General features: G+C 30.3%; 7 protein-coding genes across 8 annotated transcripts; 4 read left to right on the top strand and 3 right to left on the bottom strand.

The window, feature by feature from the left end:
* Window positions 1–438: 438 nt before the first annotated feature.
* On the top strand, window positions 439–7,426 carry LOC145963837 (uncharacterized). Its single transcript, XM_083086095.1, has 6 exons — window positions 439–974; window positions 2,671–2,759; window positions 3,025–3,207; window positions 3,406–3,495; window positions 5,381–5,549; window positions 5,739–7,426. The coding sequence occupies exons 2-6, from the start codon at window positions 2,684–2,686 to the stop codon at window positions 6,832–6,834; spliced, it is 1,614 nt and encodes a 537-aa protein (XP_082942221.1). The 5' UTR covers window positions 439–974; window positions 2,671–2,683; the 3' UTR covers window positions 6,835–7,426.
* A 976-nt stretch (window positions 7,427–8,402) lies between these two features.
* Window positions 8,403–9,778, top strand: LOC145964366 (uncharacterized). The gene is made up of 3 exons (XM_083087020.1): window positions 8,403–8,505; window positions 8,808–9,086; window positions 9,414–9,778. The coding sequence occupies exons 1-3, from the start codon at window positions 8,430–8,432 to the stop codon at window positions 9,776–9,778; spliced, it is 720 nt and encodes a 239-aa protein (XP_082943146.1). The 5' UTR covers window positions 8,403–8,429.
* Window positions 9,779–10,311: 533 nt separating this feature from the next.
* On the top strand, window positions 10,312–11,549 carry LOC145964065 (uncharacterized). Its single transcript, XM_083086448.1, has 3 exons — window positions 10,312–10,760; window positions 10,939–11,087; window positions 11,270–11,549. Exons 1-3 carry the CDS (start codon window positions 10,385–10,387, stop codon window positions 11,456–11,458), a joined length of 714 nt encoding a protein of 237 aa, XP_082942574.1. The 5' UTR covers window positions 10,312–10,384; the 3' UTR covers window positions 11,459–11,549.
* An 873-nt stretch (window positions 11,550–12,422) lies between these two features.
* Window positions 12,423–14,244, top strand: LOC145964615 (uncharacterized). Its single transcript, XM_083087591.1, has 5 exons — window positions 12,423–12,498; window positions 12,841–12,972; window positions 13,186–13,272; window positions 13,462–13,552; window positions 13,758–14,244. The coding sequence occupies exons 1-5, from the start codon at window positions 12,423–12,425 to the stop codon at window positions 13,936–13,938; spliced, it is 567 nt and encodes a 188-aa protein (XP_082943717.1). The 3' UTR covers window positions 13,939–14,244.
* A 410-nt stretch (window positions 14,245–14,654) lies between these two features.
* LOC145964203 (putative U3 small nucleolar RNA-associated protein 11) lies at window positions 14,655–16,352 on the bottom strand. Of its 2 annotated transcripts, none has more exons than XM_083086676.1 (2): window positions 16,239–16,352; window positions 14,655–15,480 (listed from the first exon to the last, which is right to left on the bottom strand). In XM_083086676.1, exon 2 carries the CDS (start codon window positions 15,461–15,463, stop codon window positions 14,702–14,704), a length of 762 nt encoding a protein of 253 aa, XP_082942802.1. In that variant the 5' UTR covers window positions 15,464–15,480; window positions 16,239–16,352; the 3' UTR covers window positions 14,655–14,701. The 2 variants fall into 2 exon arrangements, with proteins under 2 accessions (XP_082942802.1, XP_082942801.1); XM_083086675.1 differs by having other exon boundaries at window positions 16,223–16,348.
* Window positions 16,353–17,314: 962 nt separating this feature from the next.
* LOC145963735 (uncharacterized) lies at window positions 17,315–20,481 on the bottom strand. The gene is made up of 4 exons (XM_083085904.1): window positions 20,272–20,481; window positions 19,952–20,213; window positions 18,202–19,425; window positions 17,315–18,069 (listed from the first exon to the last, which is right to left on the bottom strand). Exons 1-4 carry the CDS (start codon window positions 20,284–20,286, stop codon window positions 17,681–17,683), a joined length of 1,890 nt encoding a protein of 629 aa, XP_082942030.1. The 5' UTR covers window positions 20,287–20,481; the 3' UTR covers window positions 17,315–17,680.
* On the bottom strand, window positions 20,162–22,680 carry Trm7-32 (tRNA methyltransferase 7-32). The gene is made up of 6 exons (XM_083085908.1): window positions 22,341–22,680; window positions 22,113–22,182; window positions 21,747–21,946; window positions 21,275–21,669; window positions 20,836–21,149; window positions 20,162–20,349 (listed from the first exon to the last, which is right to left on the bottom strand). The coding sequence occupies exons 1-6, from the start codon at window positions 22,459–22,461 to the stop codon at window positions 20,289–20,291; spliced, it is 1,161 nt and encodes a 386-aa protein (XP_082942034.1). The 5' UTR covers window positions 22,462–22,680; the 3' UTR covers window positions 20,162–20,288.
* Between the last annotated feature and the right edge of the window lie 535 nt (window positions 22,681–23,215).

The raw sequence follows: 23,215 nt of genomic DNA, 5'->3' as shown, positions 1-23,215 counted from the left end.
ATAGATGTCAAAGCAATCGGCACGTACGATGCGAATAAAGAATGAATGTCACTTGCGCCGATTGTCGATGCATCGTAAGTTATGCATATAGAAAATTAGAACGATATAGAAAATAGCAAGAATTAGGTCTCACTGCAAGGTGTACAAAATAATTCAAATTTATAATACGTTTAATAATATCCGACTGAGAATCGTGGCATATGTAACGATGAAACTTTATAATTAATATTTTAAAGAATTTTCCATTCCCCAGAAATCTAATGTTGAAAGATATAGAGATAACTAATAATTACTTTCTGGACTTTCGCTGTAGAATGGTATCTTTAAAAAATACGTAAATATTCTTTTCACATATTTATCTTTCCGGAATATTTCCCCGGGACATCCTATGTATTATTTATTTCCTTTTACTACAATAATTCATTCAAACGACTTTATGTAAATAAGTGTACCGCGAGGATTGTCGCAAAGGCTGCTGTCGCTTTTTCTGACGGAATCCGGAAGTCCAACTGGCATGACTTCCCCCCCCTCCCTCCCACCCCCCGGATCCTCAAGGATATTTTCGTACGAGTTGAATCATTCGGGAACATCTTCATTCATCCGTACGCATCATGAGCCTCCGGTACCGGTTTGTAGAGAGATGGAAAGGCGCTTTCGTCATTGGAACGACGATGACACCGGTCGCTGTCGTCGACGAGGGGCGACGAAAATTCGGAAGCAAACGATTGGTGCGAGAGAACCGTCTCTGATTTACCTAGAACGCATTAGAATGTTTAATAATCCTAGCAGCGATCTGCGAGACGGCAGGTGGTGGTCGGTCTGACCGACTTTTAAAGAGACCTTGGGGGGAGTTGGGCGGCATCTTCAGTTGGACATTGGCCTCCGTAAGACGAAGAGTCAGGGAAAAAGAGCCGCAGGGTGCAGGAGAGCACGAGCACGGCCGCCTCCTTGGATTTCTTCTCAACAACCCACAGGTGGGTAGACTCACGTATATACAATCCGTCTGTTCGAAGGTTGGAAAAAGTATCGTAATAAAAGAAGACTCGTCTAGACGTGGTAATTCTTTAAATTCAATATTCTTGATCTCTTGATCTTCTTTAAATAATCTCCTCTCGATAATATTTATAATCTTCTCTTCTATTTGCATTTAGTAGAATTAAGTTACTATCTATAAGTTCCTTAAGGATGGAGTTGATAGAGTGTGAAACGGGATCAATGTTTACATTTCCGGGAAGGTATCTTTTTCGTTTATTATATAAAATTTTATTTAATATTTCAAACATTATCAGGCAAGTAAGTTAGAAGTAAAGAATTAAAGAGAAAATAAGCAAAGAAAATAATATATCAGAAAAGAAAAAGAAAAAAAAGAAACTTAACTTAAATAGTAAAAATCTGAATCTTTGCAAACGCAATTATATTACACAGTTATATTATCTATTTACGTATTAATAATCTATTACTCTTGTCCTAGTAAAATCTAGCAAGTCCAGATTGATACACAAAGTTCCAAAAATCATTCTGTAGATCGCACTAGTACTTCTTTTTATAATTCGTTTTCTGGACAAGATGCGAAAAGAATCGATCGATTGACTTTATTGGCGACATGATGAAATGTAACACTGATCGTATCCAGCCCCTTGACCATATAACGCATTCTATAACGGTGACACGAATGTGTTTCTCCCGCGTGTTTCCTCGATAGTATCACTAAAGTCCATCAAGTCTCAAGTAGCGCCTCTCTGACGCACGTCTTTGACCGTAACCGGGATTTAGGTCAACCGGTCGCAGACATGCGAAAGGAACTTGCGTTTGAAACCGGAAGAAAAATTTGTTCCCTCGTCTGGAATGATTTAATAATTTTTCTAATTATTAAAAAAAGTGAAAATCTTGACAGAATCAAAGGATAGAAAGATCCGAAATTACCGGTCTATCTCGACGATTAACAAGCGGAACGAGTGTCTCTATTGTTCGCTGATAATAACTACGAGATAATTATTAAAAGATGAGAGGGAAGAGAAAAAGAGAGAAAGAGAAGAAGGAAAGAAATACACGTTCAATGAACTTTTTCAATGTGCACTTTGCGTGACAAGTTAAACGCGTTCTGCGTAAAATTGAAATGTGATGATCTCAAAAGTCGCTCAATCGATGAAACGTTTTCGTGAAAATTCTCTAGAATTTCAATATAAAATGTGTATTCAAGAGATTTTACTAACATTATATTTCAAAAAAAAAATTTCCGAAATTTTTGTTAAGCCGATTAAGCGGCTTTTAAGAGAGATCTTGTTTTCTAGTTATATCAAGTTTTTCACTTTTTTTATTAATTAATTATGATAAAATTTGCAGTTGTTAAAATATTAGTTAAATTATTATTACAGTATATTTATTAAAAAGCTCCTTAAAAATTACATTAAATTGCGTAATGAAATACATGTGAATAAATAAATTAGTTGCAATAAAATTTGCGATAAAATTTATGGCGATGGTTCAGAACAACTTGCGCAATGTCTGCGTCAGCACGCGCGTGAAAAATTCTTGTATTTTCACGATTTTTTTTATCATAGTTTTTATCGAAATCAGTCGAAAGGATTGAAACGTGTCGTCACATACAAAACGGATCTTTTCACTGCGTAATATGGCGATCGCATTGCATGATTTTGTCATTGTTTGCAGAACGGGCGACAGGATGCGACTGTCGACGATTTTCGAGTTATTGCTCATCCTCTTGCTGGTGGCATTTGCGGCTTATGGTCGAGTAATTGGTAATAAGAATAAATTTTTAAGAGGAGAATAAGTATAATGAAGGAGAATAAAAAAATAAACCTAATTGAAAAATTAAAAAAGAGGATACATATATAAATTTTAGATTGTACAAAAAATACAGGCAAAATTGTTACATTTTGTTTTTTTGGAAAGAAAAACTTTAATTATATGAATTAAAAAATACAATTTTCTAGTGTTAATCGCAATATTTTGAAGAAAGAAATCATAAAGCCCTTTCTTATAAAATTATAACAACATTCCCAGATCACGATGAGATACATCGAGTAGCTCGCGCCGCGGATAACACGAAGTACAGTGATATGAGTCTATCGATGATGTCATTGAAACAGGCGGCCGATAGCGTAAACCGATACTGTACCTGTAATGAGAACATCTGCAATTGCTGTCGGGACTTTCACATACCGGTTGTGCAGCTAAAAGGACCAGGTAATTATCGTGCAACGCAATTGTGTTGAAAAATGAGAGTGCAGCGAAAACGTGTCATGAATGTTTATTATTCATCGTATTCGCATTACATGTATTATTATATCAAATAATTCTTTCTAGATTCTTGTTTGTAATAAAATATATATTATATTATTTTTTCTTATGATAAAAGAATCTTTCTGGATTTGAAATTCGTAGGATGTGCCTCGCTGCAATATCTACAAGGTGACAATTTGGCAGTACAGCTGAGTTTTGGCGACAACATATTAACCAGCACGATCGTTAACGGTAAATATGGTATTCGGTAACGGTAACGATTAACAGTTGTCGTCCCGCTATTTTTTCTGATTGTATTTCGTAAAATTAATATTTTTCCAGGAATTATTTATTACAGATTATATTTCAATGAATGGTACGACCGATATTTTCTTTATAATTTACATAATATTATTAATATAAAAAAATACGCATCTAACTATCGGAAAAAAACTGTTAATTGTGCATTCAAAAAAATTAGTGTAATGTCTAGAAAATATAATCCGACATTCACCCAATATATATATTTATATAACTCTTAATGCAAGCCAAATAATATAAGATAATGACGAATAAAATATGTACACGTTGAGTTTTAGGTTCATTATATTGGGCAAATTTCATACTCCAGTGCCGTTAAATGGCACATTTATGTTTCTCCAGAGTTTATAAAAAATAGATTATATAGTTCCTTTCGAATGTGTGAAGCGTAGACGCGATTTGCCGTTATTCGGCAAATTTGTGTCAGTCTGGAGTCAGAGTGAAAGTATTTGTTTAGATGATTTTGATGTTAATATCGAGTATGTTTTTTTCCATTTCGATCAACGATCTCAATTTACTTAAACTAAACAAGTTATTTTAAATATTTTCAATATATAAATCATATAATATTTAAGATGCCTTCAATAATGCATTTTTAAATTAGATATGTTTTATTTTATTTTTTATTTATTTTATATAGAGATATTATATTTTTATTATATATATATATATATATATATATATATATATATATATATATATACACATATCTCTCTTAATAATTTCTTTAAATAAAAATTAAAGGAAAGAAAGAGTTCGATATATGCAGAGTTGGGAAAGTTACTTTATAAAAGTAATTAGTTACAGTTACAGTTTTTTTAGTAAAAAATGTAATTAGTTACAGTTACAAGTTATCGATTCTGAAAAGTAACGCGTTACAGTTACTTAAAAAGTAACGAGTCGTTACTTTGTAGTTACTTCCTTGGAATGGAAATAAAAATATTAAATCTGCACGCAGTAATAAAAATTTAATGACAATCTTATAAGGTATTAATTTAATTCTTGCAAATTATAGGGAATTTTAGAATGGCATTCACTTTAAAGAGAGAAATATATTTTATTTTAATTTAAAAACAGCTAAATAAAAACAAAAATTTTTATTTAATGTAAAAGAAAACTTATAAAAAATATAATTTTATTGCATCGCTCTTATAATTTCATTATTTTAAGATAGATAGTATATGTATATAATTAATCTTTACTTTTTTACTATATTTTTTATATATGTATATATATATATATATATATACATCACGAATAATCCAAATTATTACAAATATTTATTACTATATTTTTTTAGTTAGTTTTTTTAATATTTATAACATACATGAAATACTCTACATATTATAATGATTAATACATATGTAACACATATCATGAAATACTAAGATATGTTAAATGATTCAATATGTTTAAAATTTTTATTAATAAAAAATGGGAGCATATGCATTGGATCATAAAGTATCGATAAAAGCGTTTATGCGCAAGTGTAAGGCGGTCCAATACGATTTGCAAAGATTAAAAAAAAATACATATATATATATATATATGCATATATATTTTAAATCTTTATATATATATATATATATATATATATATATATATATATATAAAGTAACTATTAAAGTAATTATTAAATTAGTTAATAGTTACCGAAAATATGTAACTGAGTTAAGTTACAGTTACAAATTGAAAAAAAGGAACGAGTTAAGTTAGAGTTACCGAAAAAAAGTAACTATAACTGTAACTTCGTTACAAGTAACGAGTTACTTCCCAACCCTGGATATATGTATCGAGAAAATATTATAAATTCCAGGGAAGAATCCGAAGCCTGTATGTGTCCCTTTACCGGGTGGTTTTACCAAATTCTGCGGCAGAATTTATTCCATCCAACGCGATGCGAAGAATCACTTCAAAGCTTGCCTTGGTTTAGAACTGCAGTCATCTACTGAACTGGAAGCTAGTCTTCGCGTCAGTTGCTTCAGGTATTTAATGATTAAAATATCACTTGGATTTTTATTTTATTTTAATTCATAACATATATGATACGAGAGAGAGAGAATTTACACTCAAGAAAAATAAAAATTTAATCTTTAATTTATTTAATCAATAAATTATATTTATTAAGGCATTTTTTTATTATTAAAAATATCCTATATTATCCTAAATTTTAGGTTTGGTCCAGAAGGTTTGAAGCTTCGACCGGCCGAGCCACTTCCGATTGTCGAGGCGGAATCCGTCGAAGAAGAAGATGATGATGATTTCTTTGGACTTGGCTCCGATGACGACGATGACGATGACGAAGAGGACGAAAGACCTTCCTTCAATTCTGTCCCGGATGCTTCGGGAGGCAGCGACACGCAAGAGTCAGATGACGACGACGATGACGACGATATCTTGGGTTTTAGCGCTCTGCTGGATATCTTCACCGGCGAGGATGACACTGCCACGAAGAAACCCAAAATTACCACTGTGGCGCCATTATTAGAATTTACTATTCCGATTTTATCGAGGCCAACGACGCCGACATCGCTGGAGAATCATGAACTATCAACTTTCCCGACCGAGTCGGAAAATAACGAGGAACACGATGATGACACTGAGGAACCTGTTAAAGTGGTAGACGAGGGAAGTACGGGATTGACTGAGAGCAATACCGAAAACAACACTGATGAGAATCAGGAACAAATCACGGAGGCCTCTAATAAAATTACGTACTTCGTGAAGCCTAACAAGGCGACCATTAATAAAGTAAAGAAGGGAGTTGTTGGAGAGAAGAAACCTAGCGTGACGTCCACCAGTGTCAATGCCATCCATGATCCTGAGAAACCAGCAAAGAAACCCATCAAAGACGAATACGATGAAGATATTAATGAAGACGATATTTTAGACGATGACGACGATGATGTACTCGACGATGACGATGAGGATGAAGTACTCGATGACGATGACGAAGATAAGAATGATGAAGACGGAGATAATGAAGATAAATTAGATGATGAAAAATACACAGAGCATGAGGATGAGGATGATGATGATGACGACGATGACGATGAGAAAGCTGAGGATCTTGCTGAATTGGACGATGACGATGACGAGGAGGAAGACGCTATGCTGAGTGCTCTTATGGAGACCGGCAAAAGTAAGAAAAATAAAGGTAATCAAACAAACACCAATGAACATGACAATGAGGATTATGATGCTGAATTGGACTTTTTGACTAGAAAGCATTCCGGAGGAAATCGTCAAAGCAAACTCACAAGGCTTTAAAATGTAATAGAGCTTTAGTCAGTAGGCTAATTGAAAGTCGGAAAAAGTTCTTCTTATTTAATCATAAATTCGCTGTTCCGATAAGACTTGAGGCATTTTATCGGATCAGCAGAATGTTTATACAAAATTCGGTGGATTAATATAATTGTGATATAACTATTAGACCCATTTTTTAATGATAAAATTATAAAAGTCTCTACATTTTTCCAAATCTTGTTTTCTAACGAAATATAAAAATAATAATAATATTCTAATTATTATTTGATAATATTATATAAAAGAGATAATTTTGTAATATAAATTAATTTTATTGTTGAAAAATAATGGTTTACTTCGTTACGCACAATTATCTTTTTATATAATTAATTTTGTATTTATTAAATTATGTGGAGACTGATACAGAAAGATTCGACAGAACAAAGATGGAAGAGCTCTCTCGAAAGGAAGCTCAAATAAAATCGAATGAGATTCTTTAGAATACAAGCTGTTAAAAAGGTTTCAATACAAGAATCTGAAAAAGTTTATACATGAGGAAGATGCATGATTGTTTGTGACCTCAGCCATAATAATTTGCTCGATTAGCTTAATGATATTTATTAAGAACAAAGAAATATTTATGATTTATTTATATATATTTAAGTTATTTATTGATATTGTAATTATTGTAATTAAATAAATTAAATAAAAATATAATTTGTGCTATCATGCATTACTTATTAATTTTGTGGTTTTTGTCTTTTATCATAATTAAATTATTTTTTTGTCACAACTAAATTATAGATTTATCATAACTAAATTATTATTAAGGAATTATTACATAAGAATATTACAAAAAAAGGCTTTAAATAATTTATTTTTATCAACTTTAAAAAGAGATTTGTAAAATTTAATATCTAACATAAAAATTTATAACTTTTTGAAAAATATTTCTGAAGAAAAATTTCTTTGTGGATTTTATAAAAAATTTCTTTATGAATTCTGCTTAAAAAAGTTTATCTACTTGCAAAAAACTGAACCGTGTTATTTTTAAATCGTATGAGATTTCTGTGATTTCTGTGAAAAAATAGTTTTCATATGCATTTTATTTTGTTAAAAATAGAAGCTATTAGTAATTTAAAATATAATTTAATTTATTCATATCCTCATTTTATGTGTAAGAGAATAATTTATCAGAAATCTCTATTTCTTAACAAATGCTATGTATTTTCTATTTTGATAGATCATTGTTCAATACTAATCTAAATTCTGCTTTACAATATTTCTCGAGATATAAGAAGAAAATCTTTAAAAAGATATTTTCAAAATTATTAATTATCTCGAGATAAGTATTTTTATATAATAATTATATTCAGATTCGTCAAATATCTATTATCTTATATCAATTTTTAATAAAATCAAGAATATTTTGGGATTGTCTTTCGATTAATTTATGCTGTAACGATTTGTTGAGTGAACCGATCTTACCTTCTATGGAAAGTTGATGCATAATTAATGAGAATAATGACGCCCCTGTGGCTTGGTCCAATGTGTGTCCAATTCCAGTCTGCTGCTGACATCGAAGCGTGAAGGTTGTATCGTTCAATAATCGTCCAATAATGTTAATCAATTGGCTTTGCATGTCTCTTCTGATATTAATAGTTCAGGATGTCACTGCAGATATCGATTATAAAGGTAAGAAGAAATCATTCTTGCAATTAATATCCTGAAATTCAACAATAAAAATTAATATGAAAATGAGCAATATTATTTATTATTAAACATTATTCTAAAATATTCTAAAATATTTTTATGGAATGTATAAATATATAATCATTATAACTCATGAATAAAAGGATATCTTTTATTACAGTAACCAAATATAACATTGTTATATTATAATTAAAAATTAGTGTTACATATATTACAGAGAAATTAATGCCATTATTTAAGAAATTATACATAAATTTATCTAACTAAGAATTATTTTCTTTTAGATATATCCAAATTTGATATGATATACTACGATCCGAATACACAGTTGGGATTGAAAGGCGAACTGGAAGTCGGTCGCAACCCTTTACCTAGAATTGCTTTCCACGGCGTAGGATGCAATTGCGGAAATCTGACATGCGGCTGTTGTGGTGGTATCAATATAACCACCTTTAATTTTGATCGTCAAGCATGCACCAATTTCACTTATATTCCTCAAGATTTCGCCATCAAATTTAAATTTATAATAAACGAAAAAGTACTTAGCACGGGTACCATATCTGGTGAGTGATTGAATAATTACCATACATATATATTCTTTCTAGATTCTTAAAAAAATCTATTTGATGAAGAAAATTAGAATCACTTCAATTTTTTATTCTATAAAATTAAAGGAATATCTGTTCATCTTATGGAGAGGAAGGGAAGTAAAAAGTAAATTATAATTTTACATAAGTTTTGCATGAAATTTGATGAATAAACTTTTAAATAACTATGTTTAAGTGTATTTGTTTTAAAAATAATAATTTTTAAATATATTATAATCTTTGTATATTCATATATAATAATTTTATAACGTAACAAATTAAATCATATAATTGTATTTCTAGCTAAAAATCCGCCACCACTGTGCATGCCTATCTATCTTCCTTTTATATCCTTCTGCGTGCGCTTCTTCAACATCCACACTTCCGGAAGAAACTTACACGCGTGTATCGATTTCGAGACGCATGTGGTGAGATGGCCGATCCTAGTCTTACACTTCGATTGTGTAAAGATCGGCGAGGACGGGATCTCTTGGATAAAACCTGAAGATGCCAATAGTGTTCTCCAAGTGGCAAAACCGGAAATAGCAGAATCGAACGGGCCGGAAGTGTTTGACGACGTGAACTTCGAATCAGATCCCACCGAGCTACCAAGCAATCAAACTTTGACGCCCGAAGGGGAAGATCACATTGGCCAATTAAAGTTATGATATTTGTGTACATAATTATATATATTATTTATTATTATTCGTGCACTCTATATAAATAAATTTATATTTATTACAATTAATATATAATTATTATTTATTATAATAAAATATAATGAATGTTCAAATGCATATGTATATAAATTCATTATAGAGTAAATTTAAATGTACAATCACATTAAATTTGCCTTGATTTTTTGTGAGACACTCATCGAATACATATAAATATTAATTATCATTTATCTTCTTATTTAAAATATACTCTCATTTTAATTATAGATAATTATAGATTAATTTAATTCTAAAATTATAATTGAATTTATTTGTAATTTTAGGTAATTTTTTCTTATTTCTATTATATTTAACATTCAAGAAGATATTTGCGACGTTTGACAATATTTTTTAAGAATCATTGCTTCGCTATAACAAGTTCTAGTTGATGACATAAAATGCAGAACGACTCGCTAGGCTAAATTTCACCGTAAAACGGGGTCAACAAACGAGCATTCACTAACCGGCCAGTCAAGTTTCGATCGTTCGGGAAGGAGCACATCTTGAGGAGATGTCCTCTTGCCTTGATTAAACGTCGGGCAAGATCAAGGACACAGGATGAAGCAGACCGCTTTCTGGCTGTTGATCGTGGTCCTTGCGACGCGATCGGCTTCGGTATCGAGGATCGACGAGAATCTTACGACAAAGAGAGAAATCGTCAGCAGCGAGATTGAGGAATTTTCGGTGGAGGAGTTGAAACAGCTAAAAACGCTGCTGAAACAGGCTACGAATTCGTCGGGAAATGATACGGTTACTGCTACAAGACAAGGACCTTGTCAGTGTCTTGGTGGCGTTTGCGGATGTTGTTCGCGGATCTTGTACGACAGGTGGAAACAGAAGGCTTGTGCGAACATCACGTACGATCCCGACGAGTTTAGTTTCACTGTACACATTTTGATGAATGATAAAGCCCTTTATACGAGGACTGTTTCTGGTGAGTAAGGCGTACAGTGGGTTTACGTTCGATTGATCAACAAAATTTATAGACGAAAGAAAAAGAGAACCTCTAGATAGAGATTCCTATGTAATATTTTTTTTTATTTGTTCTCAATTATATATTGTAAATTATATATTGTAAACAATTATATAATTATAAAGAATATTATCTTCAGGGAAGAATCCTAGACCAGTATGCGTTCCTTTTCCAAGGCTACCATTCATAAGAGCATGCGTGAGATTTTATAATATATATTTCCAAGGTAGAAATATTCATCTGTGTGTCAATATGGAGGGAAAATTCCAGGATACGACAGTGTTCAAGGTCAGATTTAAGAATTCGTTCTTGTAAAGAATATTATTGGATACACCAACACGCATTTCTATAGAAGTAATGCAAATTTAACACATAAATTGTTTGTATAATTTTATATTAAAAGTATGGGATATATTAAATATAATAAATATTTAAGTTGCACGATGTGTAAAATGTGTTTATTTGTACAGGTGAGTTTAGACTGCCTTAGATTCGGTTCAAATGGGCTAGCCCTTTTAAAACCAGAAGATGGAGGCGGTTTGGGTCAATTAGAAGTTTTTCCGGATGACGATAATGATGATGAAAATGATTACGATGATGAGAACGAGGAAGATGATGAAAATGATGATGATGATGATGACGATGATGATTTATTCTAAGAATGCTGTTTGTAAAAATAGATAATATTAATATTATAAATTATGTATTATATATACATATTCATTTATTAATAATTAAATAAATAATATTATAAATAACTGTACATACTTTATATGATTAAAATCTTGATATTTTATTATAAAACAAGAATATCGATTTGTTTTTTGTATTATGTATTATATTTTAATTTATACAAATCACATAATGTTTTCTCTTTTCTTAAATAATTTTTTTAATATTAAAATTGTGAAATTGTGATTATATCTATGCATGTAATTATAAAACAATATTTTAGAAAAATATGTATAAGTATAATAAATATTGATTATTATTTATATATATTATTTTTATATGTAAATTATTTATTAATAATAATTAATAAATAGATCAAAGAAATAAAAGTTTTATTAACTATTTGTGTGTATATATATAAGATATTAAAGAATATTTCATATGTCTAATGTGCTCAATTAAAAATAAAATTCATACATTTTATAATTCGTTTTGTTTGCAATCACGTCACTTTTTAATTTCATTTAAATATTCATAATTATTATAAATGATTTAAAATCTAATGTATGTAAAATATCTTTCTTTTACAATTATTTATTAAACCATTCGTTATGATTAATCATATTTTAAAATATATTTTTGTTTTAATAACAGTATTCATTGCTCTTTAGTTTGAGTCATGAAAAATGAATATTGGTTGCATGAATGTAATAGTGAATTTCACTCCTATATATAATTAAGAGTTGACAAAAACATTCCGGATATTTTCCCATAATATAATAGCTCATGATTGCATCCTGTACAATGCCTAGCAGAACGCATAAAAGCAGAAAGTGTTTAGTGCGAAACGAAACGTCGCTGCACACACAACTGGATATTAAACTAATATAATTTCACGAGAGAAGAGAACATATATATTTTCTTATACCATCATAAACGTAATATGTAAATATGAATTCGCATACCATCAGTGCTCTTATTTTAATATGGTTATATCTTGTTCGTGAAACTATTGCTACACATACAAGTTAGTGTTAACGACTACATTTCCATCACCTTAATAAGTTTTTATCTTATTATGAGTTTAATCATATAGAAAAAAATTTTATATATAATAAATAATAAATAAATAAATATGTATACATAATAAATTTTATATATCACATATATACATATATATAAAATCAGTTAAGGAAGTTTTATTTCTAGCCAAGTACAATATCGATAACTAGACAAACAGTGATAATTAAAAAAACTTTTAAGGATAATTAAAATATAAATTCATTAAAAAAATGTTGTTCTATCAGACATTTATTATATGAATTATCAATTGAAATAAGAAACGCTAATAAGTGAAACATTTTATCAGGCATTGTATCCAGAGGATTTCTGATTTATAGAACGATCTCGATTACTCAACAAGCTTGCAATTGCTCGATGTCCTTTTCCTGTTCTTGCTGTCAAAGTGTGATCATCCGATATACTAAAGAGAAAAAGGATTGTAAGTTTTTGAAATTCAACTTGATTGAAAATTTTTGATGAGAAAAATTATTTATTTTTTTTTATTTGTACATATTTGAATAATTCATTTTCCTGCTAAATCTCAACATTTTCGAAATGAAAAATTTTCGAGGAGAGAAAAAGTATTTTTTTTTATGAACGTACATATTTGAAAATAATAAATTAAAAGCTGGATTATTGCTTTCTATCGCAGTATGCGTGAATTTCACATATCAGAGAAACGGATTGAACGTTGATGTCACGCTGAGTTCGGACACAATTAGCACCAGAACAATCACGAGTGAGTTTTTTCCGTCAATCTCACACTGTGCAATATTGGCGATTATTCTAAAAGTCTGTAAAGTTTCCGAGATAACATACAAATTTGCATATGAAAGAAGCGATAGAGATTTCATAAACGTCAAAATAGAGAAACAATCGTCACGTTTTTACAAGAGCGATTTTATTGTTTTACAAATTTATTTTACAGACCTGAAAGCATTGAAATTTTGCGTGAACGTTCCCAATTGCATGTTCTCGACTGCATGTATCAACATCTTGGAGTTGAACCTACTTCCTACGTAAATATCTAAATAATTTTTAACTCGATTTTATATATCGAAATTTCTTCATTCTTATTAATGGGAAAGAATTCAAAATCGAACAAGAATTCTTAATTTAATTATAATTTTCAAAATTTTTATTGTTTTATCAAATCTGTTACGTAACTTGCCTCTATTTAAACACTTATTTCCAGCTTGTAATTTCTGTTTTTTTTAAATGCAGATCCATCACGGCTTGCCTTCGCCTAGACATTTATGCTACCAAACAACTTTGGCAGATCAATTATAATTGTATAAGTGTATCAATGCAGCTGCCGATGATGCCAATGAATAACATGACAATAGCAGACATGGCGAACGGGGAAATGTCCACGGTAGGAAATGAACAAATGGAACAGCCGTAAATGATAGAATCAATGACATTGAGAGGATGATGACTACGCAAGTGTCGGAAACAAACGGAATAGCAGAACAATTGAGAGGAATAACTAAAAACTCGGAACTTATTTTGTAAGAAATGATTGATTAATATAAAAAGAATTATAGAAAAATGGAATGTTGCAAAAGGAAAATAACAGCAGAATATTAAAATTAAATAATTAAAGAAATAATATAGTAGAACTAAAAATCTAAGAGAAGATGAATGATTAATTTTATAAGAGTAAAAGAAACAATGAATAATAATGAGATAAATGATAATGATAAAATAAATGATTGCAGTTTTAATTGAATTATAATGATACACTGCTGTCTATTTAGTGATTTGATAATGTTTATATAAATATTATATTTATATGTTTATATTATATCCATTATGACATGATGTATATTAACATATAAAATAGATAGCTATCGATATAATCGATAAATATTTATCAATAATATAGATTATAAGACATAAATCTTTTTCTATCGTTGTTATTATGGAGTTAAATATTCATTGGCTGTATAAAATTTCAAAAAACGCTAAAAATTTTTTTCATTATCAATCACCAATTATTATCAATTATAGACAGTAAATTAAGAAATCGACATTAGAGAAATAACGAGAGCTGTATATCTATAAATTGCCAAGTGCAGACTTTCATTGAATATTCATATTCATAATTAACGGCGCTAATAAAATTATATTACACTTTATTACAAACTTTCTGCGATACAAACAAGTCACCGTTTCCTCTCAAACTTCCATTTATAAATAGGAGCGTTATCCTTTGAACCAGGTTTTACTAATTTCGGTTTTTTGATCTTTTTATCTTTTAATGCCCTGCGCATTTCCAACTTTTGCTCCACGATTGTCAATTCGCGTTCTCTATGAATCCTCTTTTCGAGTTGTTTGTAAGCCATGTGCTTTTTCTGTTCAATCTTAGAAATAGTTTTATCATCTAATTCTGGTAACTTCATATCTTTAATCGCACTTAGCTTTGGTCGATTGGTACGTCTGGACAGAAGTGCCGGATGTGTGTCTAGTTTCTTGGCAGGATCAAAATTCTTCATCTCTGTACTATCATCCACAAAGAAAATGTGTTGATTCTGCATTTCGTTGGCCACGTCGATCATGTGCAATTGGCTCTGTAGCTTGTCTATCTTCTTTGCTTCAATATTTCTCTTATATGCTACATATCTGATATCCTGTGTTTCCATCAACTTTATCTGTTCGGGTGTGTGCTGATCTTCCTTGTCTTTTTCTCTATGAACGCCATTTACTAATTGAGAGTTAACCATGTGAAAGTGAAATTCATCTGGATTTTTGTTCAATGCACGTTTCCGCAGAAGCTTGATCGTTGCCTGTTTCTCCTGAAAATCTCTGGCTCTGGAAATATAGTCCTTTTTCTTCTCTAATAATCCGAGATGCTTGCGAGTCTCTGGCTGATGACGTTCTCGATGAGTTTTTTGACTCATCTTCCCAGCTTTTTTCCATGACGACATTTTAACGTTGTTTATTCCTGTAATGTAATATTTTCAAAATTTATAATGTATACATTTTACAACAAAACTATAAGATATATAATGAAACACTAAAAAATATATTACTGAGACAAATTCTATTTTTATTTTTAAAATTATTGTGTTTACTTTAAGTCATGTAATTTTAAGAAATATTGAATACAATTTGTAAGAATCAATATTGCGACAAAACTATAAATAATTTTAAATAATTACAGTCACTGTTATATGGAGAAATAAGACATTAATAATTATTGCAAGTTCTAATTTGTTAATTTTGACATATTGTTATATTTACAGATATTTATTATAAATTATTAATTTAAATAAAATGTCTACGAAATTTTTCATTATAAAAGTTGAACTGTTTTCTACACATTCTTAAAAAAGATTTTCCTTGTAAATTGTTTGTATTTATTTTTTTCTTAGAATTATATTTTATAGTTTTGCCATATTTTTTATTTTATAAAATGTAAAAATATATCCCAAAGTTATGTGATTCCAAAGTTGTCACTATTGAAATATAAATATTCGAGAGAATATTCTTCATACTAGTAAACTTTTAAGTTAAGAATTTAACAATTTTATATTTTTTTAAATCTCACAAGTGCATTGTTTGTAGTTTTGTTGCAAGAAGCACGTGTCCATTTAATTAATAAAAATATATAATTATAAGTAAATTTGATAGGAGGCAAAATCAATAAAAAAATGTTTGCTCTTATTGTAATAATTATAACTTACTTTTTTATATACTCACTGAAGAAATCACTATTGTTTCTTATCGATGTGAATAACAGATGATTGTTTCATAACCTCAAAATCTAATAGCTGCACGCTGTACACTTTACTACTGACGCATGCGTTGAATGATAATCGTAAATAGTAATTCCAGTTGCACTGAATGGATAGAAGCACATATTATCATATGATGATAATAGTAGTTTGCCATTTATGTTACGTATCAGCTGATCATTATTGAATGAGTGGTATTTTAACTTTCAAAGAGAATGAGAACAAAAATTTCTTTTCATTTATATATTACGGTTAAGTATAAAAATTAATTTCTCTGTCCAAAATTAAGCAGAGAATTTGCAAAGATTTAGAAATGGATATAACTCGTAATTTAGTGTCATAGTTTAAATGCACATAAGGAAGCATAGACAGCTCCTTCTCCTTAAAAAAAAAAAAAATAAAGATTCTACTTCTTATTTTTCGATCCAAATGTATTGATTACGTACGTATCATATAGAGTATCTCGAAATCACTGGATGTTTCTTTTTGTAACAGATTTTTTTTGCTAATTTAGAAATAATTTTTCCTCAGTAAAAATGCCAAGATAATAATTTTTAATTTATAAATGATTAGAAAAGAAGGAATTTTCACAATTTAAACTTTGTAGACTTAAAAGATTAACAAGACATTTTTAAGTTAATTTCAGGTGAGGTTTAATTTAATAAAATTTTAGTTTAAGATTTAGTTATACAAAGATATATGAGTGTAAAAAATAAAAACTTGCTAAATAAACAAAATGATGATTTCTCTTTTCATTAAAATTTTCATTGAAAATAATGATCTCCAAAAAATCTGGTACAATTAAAAGAACATTTAGTGATTTTGAGACACATCTTGTATATCCTAATTCATTCATGCTTTCTCTACTTTTATTAATGTGATACTAAATAATATAATATAAATTAATATTAAGAAAATGTAGAAAAGAATATATGAAATCTGACATTTATAATGACATAACTTACACTTTTATTTCATACATATATGTGAAAAAGATATTACAAATTAGAAAACAGAACAATATTTCAAAATGTTTTGTCTTTAAATAATCATAATCGTAAAATAACAATCATAAAATATATTCCAAGAATTAGAGTAATGTACTTTTTATATAATTCGCGACACACAAGCATCTTTTAAATGTATTTAATATAATGTATAATATCAGCACATATTTGTAACGTCACTGCGACTTGAAATAAATCTCTTTTTGAATATTCTGTAATAAATTATTATAACAAGAAACAAATTTGTAAACTAAATGTCCCATTATATAAACAATTTTGTAAACGCTCATGACTAATTTCATAAAATACATTCTCATTAAAATATTTCTCTTAATTCGTCTACTATACTGGCAGGATACATAATGATATCTTAATCTTTTATTGACAAAGAAAAAGGTGATTATTCGGTTTGCGTAGACTGATGTGCTCGCACAGGAAGCGGGAGGACCGTATCGCCAACCGTCAGAGATCCTTGACTGAAAACCTGCACTCCTTTGGACGATGTCGCCGTGTACCTGTTTCGCATCCGATGAATCGGTTGACGTGCTTTTATCATCGTATACCATCCTTTCTGACGTTTTGCCAGAGGACTTTGGATGTCCACGGCGGCTGAATCTACTTGAGTTGAAGTCACCTCAGCTATTTCGCGGGCTCGTTTGTTAGGTCGAAGCTGGATGCTGTGGCTGGTGGATGGTTCTAGGGATGTCGATGTTGATTCCTCGATGATTTTCCGCTGTTCGATTACTTCAGTTGTCGTGACTTGATTGTTGCTTGCTGGAATGCCCAAGCCTGAAATTGGGATTCGGACAGAGATTGCGGTTCAAGCTTTCTAGAATTGTGTTAACAAGATCTATTATATATTTATTAAAAAAGTTCTATCAAATATATGTCAATTCACGAGTAGTTGGAATTTTTACTGACCGGAGAAACTTTTCAGGGCGTACTTCATAGCTTGCGCGACGGCAGCAAAGAATCCATTGTTATTTTTAACGTTTTGCATAGATAATGAAGAAGATGGCACGATCTGTCGACAATCTGTCGGATCCTTCGTGGAATAACTCTCGACATTCTCGACACTCATCTGCATCCTCGTAATAGATTTCTTGGGTAAGTTAACAGTATCAGTAGACTCAACCTCCGAAGACGATTGATTCGTCGACGCAAGTTGTTCCTGTAGCTTCTTCAGACCTGAATTAATTAGAGGCATCAAATCAGTGTTCAAACCTCCCGAATTGCTTTCCATCAACACCGTTATTAATACCCTGCTGGATTCTTGCCGACACATAGCTGACGAGTCTTCGTCTTTTATCTCTGGATTTTGATTCTCCTTTTCTGTGTTCTTCGTGTCGTTTTGCAGATAGACTAAAGAATTCTGCAGAGGTTTTTCGAAAGAACACTTTTTGATCTCCACCTGGTTGTCTTTTGTATTCTCTATGTCTTGCACGATCTTCATCGTGTCTTTTATATCATTCGTGTCTTCCGGATTCTTCGCACTTGGCGTACTCGAGATTTCATGAGCGTCATGGAACTTCTCCTCCTCCGTCGATGCGTTTAACGTGATCTTAACGCAGGACTTTATCGAGTCGTCGCATTTCGATACAGTTTCATGTTGATCGGAGAACCTTACTTTCTTCACAACATCTGACGTTCTGTCTGATTCCTCACAGACGTTCGAGGCCGGCGATTCCAGAATCCCGCCTTCAGCTTTTGTCAGATTCATATGTACCGTCTCATCCGCAGTTATTTTCTCGGCTTTATTATCAGCAGTCTCATCTCCTTCCTGCATGATATTCAGCTTCCTGCCGGAATTACTTTTGGATGACTGTTCGTCCTTGAAGGTTCTGAAAGGGGTTGTATCTTCGTTTGAGATGTAGGAGAAGCTGAAGAACTCGGTGATACCGCAGATACCGCTGTTCTGTGATATTTGAGCGTTGATCGGTGAGTTTGTTTTGGGTGTCTTGAGGCTGAAATATGGCACACAGGGAGTCTCGAAACTGGCCTTCTGGCCGAGCATCGGTGTGCTGGTCTTTCGCTGGAGCTCGGGTGGCGTGCAAATTCCGTTGTAATTGCTTATACAATATTGTTTCAGCTTCTGTTCGAGGCCTATCGGCGACAACGAAAATTGAGACCACCACTTGCACTTGTCTAAAGTTTATCCGGTATAAAAAAAGCTTATATATAATTAAATATAATTGTATATAAAATATTATAAATTTATAATGATTATATATAAATAATTTTTTCTCAACTCCTTCTAAAATAATTTTGAAATTAAGAGAGATATAATTTTTTTATTGTTTATATGAATCTATATGAGTATGTGTGTTGTAAATTTATATTTTATATAATCTTCAAAATTAAAAAAAAATTTATTTTGATTAATTAAACATTTCAAAAAAATTAAAATTTAAATAAATTTATTTTGATTGTGAAATTTTAAACAAACTTCTCAATTCAAAAAGCGACTTAGAAAAAATAGTATTATATATTTGAAAAATATTTTTTTATATCTATTAGACTGTCATCGAACATATAATTTTATTAAAGACATTAAAATATGAAATTTTTATTAATTTCTTCTAATTGGTTTATTTTTTTTTTATATACTATAAGAGTTGAATGCATATTATTAGATTTTTTAATTTCGTTATAAACTTGTTTCGCGAATTACCGAAGGACTTGAAATCTTCTTTGGATTTGTATAAGTCACCGCACAGCTGACAATGTAACGGCAAATGTTTTTCCACTATGTGATTCAATAATTCCTCGTCCCTCAGGTTCAGTTTCATAAACTCGCCATATCGTATCGGCAGTATTTCAAAAGCGCACAGGCAACAGTCGGCATTCAGGCCGAAATGCATCTTATTCACGTGGCGATCGCGACATTTTGCGCAGCAGAACACGTCCTTGCAGAATCGACAAACCCTGTCTGCCTATCGAATAAAAAAAGGGAATTTTTGGAAATTAATATAAGATGCTTCTAATAAATACCTTGTCCTTCCACATATTCAGACGCGATCGCCTACTATCATGACGTTCCTGTGTTTACTGTTTGATGTGACCAGCCGTCTGTCAATAATATCACTCGTGCGATCATAACAATGTAAACGAACAAATATATACATATATAAAACAAACGTTATAAGGAAATATAAATCTAAATTTATATGTATATACATATCTCATTTCCACCGATTTGCATATATGTAATTGAATAAATTGAATTTGGAATAAAATCTCATTAATAAATAGACATTTAAGAATTAAGAAAATTTTAAATTTAAATTTGGACAAATTTTATATTTTTTGTATCATAAAAAAATTATAAAATGAGAAAAATTGATTTAATCATAATTAAACATCTATACATTCTTGATAAATGTTCGATTTTTTGAAAATTAATTAAGATTGAAAATAAGAATTCATATTTTTAATCGTACTATAAAAGTCCCCTTAATATATTAATTTAATGTGTAGCATAATACAAGAAAATATATTTGTTTCATTTATTATATTAAAGTATTATCTATATTTTCAGCTTCCTCAGACACATACAAATTTTGTAACGCAGCAATGATTGCTTCCTCTTCTTTATTCTCATCTTTAATGTTTTCAGTTTTTGCAATTATATCAGAATCTTCAGAGTCGTTTTCTGTAGCAGTAATTAATGCATCTTTCTTGAATTCTGCCATAGATGATGCACCGTTTTCAATTGCTATATTGATGTCGGTCTCGTTAAATTCAGTCTCATGATCAAAAGTAAAAGAGCTTCCAGCTCTTCTATTTTCTAACAAAGATAACGCCTCAGCATAGGGCGGTGCTATTGGAGTTTGTACTGGTTCATGATACTTGTATTTTTTCCCATCCAACTAATAACATTTTTAAATAATAATAAGATTAAGATATAATGAAATATACAAGCAAAAAAAGAAGATTGTTGCTAAAAATATCTATGAATCATAATCAAATAAAAATATAATAATGTTACACTCACATTTAATGGATAGCACATATCAGAATCAGGTTGATTAAGATCTCCGCATACAATAAATGGAACAATGATTCTATTGACTCCTGTTAACTCTTCAAAATTGCATGGCTCATGCGTCAGTAAAGGATTCAGCATGTGCGGTTTATAGCCTTCTGGTGGAGAATAGTCTTTACAAACTACAAACGCCTCGATACTTGAATTACGAGAACTACTGGGTTTCGTGCAATACACGTAAGGGAAAAATATCCTCAGTTGAGCGTACAAGAACGACACGTCCTTAGCACGAAAGATTTTTGCTACAAACGTTCCACCAGGTCTCAAAATGTGTGTAGTTATATTCAGAGCAGCTAATAGAAGCTGCGATTGAATGAATATATCCATATCATGTAAACCAGTCACTGGATAAAATCAAATTCATTAATAATTTCAGATAAATTAATTTAGATTTGACGCAAAAATAATGTGAGATACATACCATCAGGTGCTCCGTCACATACTACTAGATCTGCTTGAGTGTTATCAAAATGTGCAATGATCTGCTGTGCAGTATTGGTGTTGGTAATGTCACCTTGTAGTTGAATAACTCCTTCCAAGGGTGCCATTGCCTGCAGATCGACTGCCACAATTTTTGGAGGAGATGCATTGCCCGTTTCTAAAGCCTTCTTGTAGTTTTCACTGTATCAAAAAATAAATATATAGGTATTTATAAAAGAAAATAAATATATAAGTAATAATCTATAATATTGTAATTTATACATGTATTTATATTTAAGGAACATACTTTTTATTAAATAGATTTTATAGAGTAGATTAGTGTCAACCTTTTCTGAAATTTACTTACTTCAACTTGCGAGCTAAGACTTGGCTCCAGCTTCCAGGTGCAGCACATAAATCCACTGCTTTGGATACTCCTAAAAGAGGGAAACAATGTTTTTTTTTTAATACATATATTTCCTTTATTATTATTAGTTTTAAAGTATTTCTCTTTTGTTTTTTTCTATCCCTTTCATTTTTTTTCTCAAAATGTATAATAAAATATGTAAGTGTAAAACAGGTTTATTATACAAACCATCGAAAATGTGACATTCGGTATCGATTTGAAGTAGTTTGAAAGCACTTCGAGCTCGCCATCCTTCTTCCTTTGCCTTTCTATAATATATATCGCGCTTATCCTTCGACGTTTTTCCCATCGTTATGGTAATATTTCGATAGAAATCAAGATTCTTGCTATTTGCTTAAATCTGTTTGACAGTGTTTGACAGTTAACTTTTACAGGTTATGTTTCGCAGTTTATTTCAACACACGGAATGGTATAAACACGGTTTGAATCTTCATTAAATGGGGTTGAATCTATGCTAAATAAGGTTCGAATCTTTGCTAAGTGAGTTTGAATCTCCGCTTCTTTTTCGATTTATGATTCGCTTCGATTGAACAAAGTAGGTTTCAATTGTCAGAAATTCTAGATTACAGTATTTTTTATTATTAATTCATCGATCATATGGTGTATATGATTTTTAAGAGATAACACGAAAATAAAATTTTTAATTAATTTAATTAAATCTCTATCTTGATTTAACATTACAGTAAACATCAATTCTATTAATCTCATCAACGGAAGTACTTGTATTATAGATTAATAAACTTTCTATATCGAATTATTATCAAGATTTATGCATATTTAATCAATATTTTATATTGATTAAATCTTTATTAATATTGATTATATCTTTATTAATCCCTGATGATGCACTTACACTTTTGATGATATATTATAACAATAAGAATTATTATAATTATATTCTTTTAAAGTTTTTTAAAGTTTTTTAAATATATTCTTTTCATATTTAAATTAAATTATTAATTTAAGAATCTCTTGTTGTCGGAGAAAGATTAAAGAAAAAAATATATTTGTTTTCTAAAAAATTATAATAAAATTTTTAATTA

This window comes from Camponotus vicinus, unplaced genomic scaffold, assembly GCF_025532165.1.
Source record: "Camponotus vicinus isolate PSW18456_S1 unplaced genomic scaffold, iyCamVici1.0 SCAF_13, whole genome shotgun sequence".
NCBI classification, from domain to species: domain Eukaryota; kingdom Metazoa; phylum Arthropoda; class Insecta; order Hymenoptera; family Formicidae; genus Camponotus; species Camponotus vicinus.
Note: the sequence above shows the minus strand (reverse complement) of the source record. Positions and strands in the feature narration are given on the sequence as shown.